Consider the following 7,421-nt stretch of genomic DNA (forward strand, 5'->3'; position numbering starts at 1 on the left):
AAAAGTTTTGTTCAATCATGAATAGTAGTGCGAGTCGAAAACAAGCGTTAAAGCCTTTAATATGTCTTCAAATATAAATAAACATCTCGTTGATATTTTCAGTAGTAAATGGTAGCAATAACAGCACATTTGAGCAACGCAATTGTAGTGGATAAAATGGTCAATTCTTCCGTGCAGTACTGTACGGATTCTACGCTCCTCACCGGTTAAGAGAGTTGTCTCCTTCCTTTTCTGGCCTAGTGTTGTTTTTTCTACTTTGTGCCGGTCAAACTGAAGGTCACATTGCTACAGAAAGTAGACGAAGTATAATCAGTAATGGAAACATTTTCCATTACCCATTATTTTTCTTTTCTTATTACTCGACATATAGAAATATTTCTATTACTCATTTGCAAGTTAAAAACCCTAAGCTGCATTCTTTAATGTAATATTTAATTATTCCTTTATTTTCATTTTCTCTCGAAACGTTTCTTGAGTTTATTGTTGGTTATAATCATTTTTATTTTTTTATTTGAAATATTACATTTTTGCTTGGGCGTATTATTTTCAAACTACTAAATTTATGCTAGAGCATTCATTATTACCTATGTAAATAACTTTCTAACATTTAAGCAACAGAAAAGAAAAATAAAGAATGCTAAATTTGCTTTTTATTTGGTGCAAATAAAAAAATACCTTTTTAACATTACTAAAATTCAGGAATTTCAATTTTAAATTTACTTTCAATAAAACCCAACTTTAGCTTGCTTTTTCCTTTTATTTATGTCTTCTAACTCCTCAAAAATTTAATTTACCTACAATTTGTCAAACCCTTAAATGAAGTCTTATTTCTGTAAAAATGGTTTACAAAAATATTACATTTACGTGCATTCGTTTTTTTTTCCCCTAAAGGGAACGGTCCTTTTCCATTTAATTCGATTTTGACAAGTTCACTAATCGAGGTTAATTTGAAATGATGGGTGATTGCAGATTAAAAGGGATATTCTTTAGGGCACATGAGTATTACGGTCTCTATTCAAATTTGCACATCACGCAGTGAGCAATTCAGTTCGCTTAGGAATTATTGAGCTAAAAACAGGGATTTACCTGAGAGTATTACTTTTCCGTGATTGAAATTAATGAAGATATTATTAAAATCGACGTTATCCAGGTCATTAGTAAATTTTGTGGATTTTGTTTAATGATACAATTAATCGTCTAAATAACGGAATTGTAATGAAGTACTTATAGATTACCATCCTAAGAATGTTACAATTTTAAATGAATCATTTTTTACATTTTTAAGGACTTTTAAAAAACAAAAACAGCACAACTCGGTTATAACGACATTATTTACAATGACAACTCTGATAGAATAACAGGTTTTATAAAAAAAATGTCTAAAAAACTTAGTTTTGAATCGATTGATGAAATTACATATGTTCCGTCCACCACATCCTATTTCTGAAGAAACACTAATCGAAGATATAGACAACTACATGAAGTAGAAATTGTAAAAAGATTTTTTTTAAACATTGTCATTGTATACATATGTACCTACATGCCAATTGTAGTGTTGTACTTGGACCTATATTCGACCATAATTCATTTTTTCAATTTCAAAGTCGGGTATGTACCTACCGCATGTATAAAAATTTGCTTACATGTATACACTATGTCTGATCAACTTTCCGGTAACCCCTGAAGGCACTGCAGAGTGCATGTAGCGATAGAGTACGCTACGTAGAGGATGTAAGAACTATGCACAGAATATACCCCAGTTAACGAGCAGTCAATAATCACCCGCCAGGTTTGCGAACGCGTTATCGCAAGCGTCAAGTGACGAAACACACGCACCTAGTAGTGACCTTCGCAGCAGCTGATACGGAAATAGGTCAAATGGCACTCTATAGTTACCGTTGGATTGGCAATGTTACTGCTATTACCAACAACAATAAGTTTATTTTAAAAATATCACACATCACACCTACCAGGATGTATCTCCGTTACTGTTGGGAATTGTATTGTTATCGTCTCCGTTTAAAATAACCGGCAGTGCATTTCTTCCTTGCCCGTGTTCGTGTAAGACATTCAACCGCAGCAGGTAGCGATCATTGCCGGAGCAGTTGGGGCTTTCGGTAAGATCACTACCTGCCCTTATGTATATGTACATCACTGGGTTGTGCGATATGGCTCATTCTGTCTCTTTTCATGTACCTGATTCTCCCTTAATTTTTCCGGAGTGCTGATCAGACATAGTGTATATACTTGTTATGACTTACACCTAAGATTTAAGGTCAGAAACATCGAAAAGGAAACAGCGATTGTAAACCACAGAAACGAAAATACTTCTGCACATATAATGAAAAAAGTTAGGAATAGATGTAAAAGAATCAAGCTATCCTGCAACGTCAACAACATTAATGATTGGCTCCGCTTCCCAAGAGACAATGGAGCTAACCCATAAGCCAAATGGTAGTAGACTGGTAAAAATCGCAACAGATAAATTCCCTACAGCAGAAGCCGGCCACGGAAAAGGTGGAGTGAATTAAGTCAAATCGAAGAAGGAATAGCTCACGGACCTATTATAGAAGGAAGAAGAATAAGAAATACAAGGAGATATACAGTAGAACCTCGATAAGATGAAGATCAAGGGAAACGTAAAATAATTTGAGTTATTGAGGTTTTTACATACTAAGGGTTTAAGTTGAAGCTTTTAAAATTATGGATTTTCAGTGACTTAGCAAACTCTTCAACTTTTTTTTTTTAGTATAAATCCACTAACACTAATGTTTTTATTTCTACACTGTCTAAACCATGGAAACAACAAGCATTTTTCTAAATTCGGAAATTCAGCAATTCTTCGTCTTTTACATATGAGACTTTCTCCCTATTCAAACCACTTTTCACTGCTTACTGAGGTGCGATGCCCAAATTATTCGTTTAAGTTATAGAGGGTTTTTATTTCAAGTAATAGAGGTTCTGGACTCCGAGGGAAAGGGAACACAAAATTTTATGAATTTGTAGAGGTTATTACGTTATCGAAGTTTAAGTTATCAAGGTTCTACTGGCCGGTGTCTAGGATGGCGCTATAACCGAGTTCTACTGTACTTAGTCTAATTACAATCGACATTTTGTATTTGGAGTGATTTCAACACTTTTGTGCGGTTATCACATGAACTTCATCCTAAAATGGTTTTATTTTAAACATATTAAAAGATTGTTGGTATACACACTATCTAACAAAAAATATCTATTAAGAATGTGAAGCTGAACTAAATTTTTTAATTGGCAGTTTCAGAAAATCTCAAGATCATCAACTTTTTGTAAAAATCTGTTCGTAATTAATGTGGTGATAAAACTACTGACCTGAGAGGTTTCATTCAATTTGGTAGAAGCTGGAACTGAAGGGGCTTTTTTGGGTAAATTATCAACTGAAGTGTTTTGTGCACGAATTAATAAATTATTCTGGACAACACTGGGTTGTGTTGCATCTTCTGACTTATTATTTGAACATGTGTCTTCACTTTCTCCCTCCTTATGTACAATAGCTGTTTCCTGGAATGTTTTCGAAACTTCTGGGCTTTCGCTTTTATCATTTCTTTTGGAATTGTCATCTTTTGAAATATTATTATTTACATTTTGATAAATATGTGACAATCTCCGTTGATGTTTTTTACATCTTGGGGCAGGCACAGGGCCCTTTTCTTTGGCATTTTCATTTGGAATGTCGTCATTGTTTGAATTTTGCTTTTGAAAGCCGGTGCTTTTAGTAGAAGCATGTTTCGTTAATTTTAGAGTTGAATTACTGAAGTAGCTTTTCGGCAAGGTGTACATAACCGATCTCTTTTTCCCATGCTTCTTGCAACGTAACGAATAAAACGTGGGCGAGTAGCACCTGTGTTTCCTTAAGTCTAATGATCCGAAACTGTAATTCGTTTTGAAAGATGAGTTTTTACTACTTCCAAGTCGTCGAAAAGATGGAGGCGGAGAAGTTGGCCGACGTTCTTCTTTTTCTTTGAAAGTATCTCGTAACGGTGAGGGCGCATCTTTCGAAAACATTTCTCTCGTATGGAAAAGTTGGGAGGATGTGTTCAGCAGCTGACTATTCGGGGAATAAAACGAAGACTTGCCCTCTTGTATGGCATTAATTGAAAAATTGATTTGCTGAGTAAAACTTTGAGATCTCATAACTTTCTGGTCGCGGATCGAATCTTGAAACCGAGACGAGATGGGTGTGAAGCTAAAAGATGCTAAAGTCGTCTGAGATGAATTTAGAAGATTTTGTTTCGATTCTTCTCTGTTTTCAAAAGACCTGTGTAAAATATTCCCTGACACGCGCTGCACTTTTTTCGACTTTATATTGTAATTGTTGGCATGTCGGTAAATTAATGCGGGTGGGTAATTTAAGTTGGCGTTGTACGCATTTTGCACGTTTTTGTTGTGAACCTCTTTCACAATTGGCATTATAACTGACACTGGCTGCAAACACAAAAACAAAACAAACGTTCATGCAAAAAAAGAAAAAACGGTGGCGCATGCAAAGCAAAAATAATGTTTTTTAATTTGTAAAAGGCAAACATACACATAATACCATTTTGAAAACAGAATTTATTATTTACCTATCAATAACAAGCCGATATTTCATGAAGTATTCTTTTATTATCAACAATGTTAAACATAATAGTTTATGGAAGCCTAGCATTATATTGTAGCCTTAAAGTTGCATTTCTAAACAACTATAATAATTTCAATATATATAGTATATATTTTTGTAAAGAATTCTGGATGGGAAGAGGAGTGAGACTGGGATGTAAATTATGTTATTTAGAAGAAACAATGAAAAGGGTGAATGAAGGAGTATTAGTCGTGGACGATATCATATGTAGATGATCTACAAAAATACCTGGAAATGAAAAGTTTACAGCTTAGTATTGAAAAAACAAAAATAATAGAATTTGGGTAAGTAAGAGGAAGAAAAGGGAAAGAAAAAAGGAGATAACATGGAAAGGCAAAATAACTGAGAGTTAAATAATTTAGCTATCTTGGTTATTTGTTATGCGAAAACAATAAAGATGAGATACACATAGAGAATTAAATGGTCAAAACAAATACAATTTTAGGAAGGAATTTGGGGAATTGGGCAAAAATTATGCAAAGTACGGAAGAATGACGTGAATTATTCAATACACGAATGAAAGGTGTATTATTGTATAGAGTAGAAATATGGGGATGGAAAATATAGGAAAGAAATTCATAAAGTGGATTTTAAACAAATAAAAAAGTACATCGGATTATATTCTAAGAAGGGAAGCGAAATGTGGTAAGGTGGTAGAAGAAACAAGAAAAAGAGTAGTAAGATACGAAGAAAAAATAAGAGGACTGCAGGAAGAAGAAATAAGAAGGAAGAAGAGATATGAAAAAAAAATTATTGAGAATTGGTTTGGAAAACAAATATGATAAGGAGAGAGAAAAAGCCCTAAAAGAGACAAGTCAGGAGCAACTAGAGGAGTGTAAGCGAGAAAGAATGGATATAGGGAACACGGAAATAAAAAGGAGTTACGAAATAACAAGAAGGGAAAACTTAAGGATTATACTGAAGTCGAAATATGCGAAAGAGTTGAAAGACAAAGGGATTTATTACCGGAATATTTGACAGACGCAAAGGATATAGCGGCAATTGCAAGATTTAGAATGGGAAATGAACATAATAAAAATAAGTACTGGATGAAAGAACAGGAAAGAAAATACAGAATATGTGGAAAAGGCAGCGAGACGTTAACACCTGTGTTAGAAGAGGGTGTAAAAGATAATAAAGATAAAACATATTATACACTACGGTTTGGTGCAGTTTGCAAATACTTTATGAAATTATGATGATTTTCAAAACCCTTTTCAGATTATTTTTTGAATTCTCGTATGTATCTATACAAAAAACAAAATAACGACCAAAAGCTTTTNTTAGGGCAATTTTCACAGAAGCAGGAAATATTTTCAAATGCACGTGACTGGACAAATATATTCCACCCACACTTTTTGAATTGCTTTATATTCAAAACCAAAAATTTAGAAGTGATCCCAAAAAATTATGACAGGTACATATTCTTATTAGGTACTAATAAGTAATGCTAACTAAAGGTATGTTGTATGTTGATATGACTTTAAGGTAAGTCAGCGTCAAGTGACGAAACATACGCACCTACTCGTGACCTTCGCAGCAGCTGGTACGGAAACTGGCCAAACAGCACTCCATAGTGGCAATGTTACTGCTTTTACCACAAAATGCAAGAATAAGTTTATTTCAAAAATATCTAGCAAAAAATTATGAATTTTTACGCAGAAAATGTGTACATGGAGCTCACGTATGCACTGGTGGTATTTTTGATAAACATTTTTTTATTAAAATGGGACACTTATAATATTAAACATATGCTGCTGTTGGTTTAGAAAACGGCATTAAGTTTAATGGTGTTTGGTGTGCATGTCTAAATTTGAACACCCAGTGATTTATTAAAGCGATTTTAGGCTTGGTAAGTATGGGTGACATCAATAGAAGTAATATGAGCTTTTATACGGGGGGAACACATGCCGCATGACAGTTCAGCAGTTTAGCTAGCTGAAAAAGAGGTAAGAGGAAGGGTTCAAAATTGGGTCACATTTGAGCGAAACATCTGCCGCTTGTACGAAAGGCCATTCTATTGATTGCTAGGTATTTAATAAATTCACGTTTAACTGATTTTTACGGCCATATTTTTCCCAATTAAACGCATACCGAGAACATAAAACCGACCGGAAATTCTATTTCATTAAATGGAACCTTCTTTTAACTGCTTCCGATTATTAATACATATACGTATGTACGACCGATATCCTTCGCTAGGAAGAAATTGACAATGGTCAGAAATATAAACTGTAATACTTAGAGAACATTCGTATGCCATAAACTACAAGTTTACATATTTCAGTGAGATTGGAAAAAAATGCCAATATCTGAACGACGATATTATTTGTAGTATTCCTGTAAGGATTTGGAGTTGTTTATGGCATTATTATTTCCAATGACCGATGTGGCTCTAATTATTTGACCCTTAAAGAAGACGCGATCGCCATCAGATTTTAAAAAAATTGTTTGATAGTTTGAACTATAAAAATGTTCTGACCGCTAGTTACAATTGGATGACTCCCACCATGGATGCTACCTTGAAACGATCAATCATCGACAATTTGTTAAAAATGGTTAAAAAGGTAAATAAGAATTGTACACAGAGCTTATGTCGAAAATGGAATAGATACGTTTTATTGCACTATAAAGCTAATTTCATCAAAATTACCTCTTCTATAATTACGGTCTTTTAAGTTTCCCAATAAGTTCTGAAAAGAACTCTTTCCACAGTTATAGATTTCTTTAAATTTCAACTTGAAAACTCTTCTTTTCTTATAAT

At 33.7% G+C, this 7,421-nt stretch overlaps 1 protein-coding gene across 6 annotated transcripts in view; it reads right to left on the reverse strand.

Moving 5' to 3' along the window:
* Window positions 1-7,421, reverse strand: part of LOC108736912 (hemicentin-2) — a 465,590-nt gene that overhangs the window by 18,873 nt on the left and 439,296 nt on the right. The window contains exon 22 of one of the 6 annotated variants that reach the window (XM_025981199.1): window positions 2,932-4,461. The exons of 2 other annotated variants lie outside the window; for them this stretch is intronic. In XM_025981199.1, coding sequence (XP_025836984.1) covers window positions 3,277-4,461 — 1,185 coding nt within the window. In that variant the 3' untranslated portion in view covers window positions 2,932-3,276. Of the gene's footprint in view, window positions 1-2,931; window positions 4,462-7,421 lie in introns of those variants that run through there. 3 more of the 6 variants (XM_025981198.1, XM_025981200.1, XM_025981201.1) reach the window with 3 other exon arrangements.

This window comes from Agrilus planipennis, unplaced genomic scaffold, assembly GCF_000699045.2.
Source record: "Agrilus planipennis isolate EAB-ADULT unplaced genomic scaffold, Apla_2.0 scaffold9, whole genome shotgun sequence".
In the NCBI taxonomy this organism is placed as follows: domain Eukaryota; kingdom Metazoa; phylum Arthropoda; class Insecta; order Coleoptera; family Buprestidae; genus Agrilus; species Agrilus planipennis.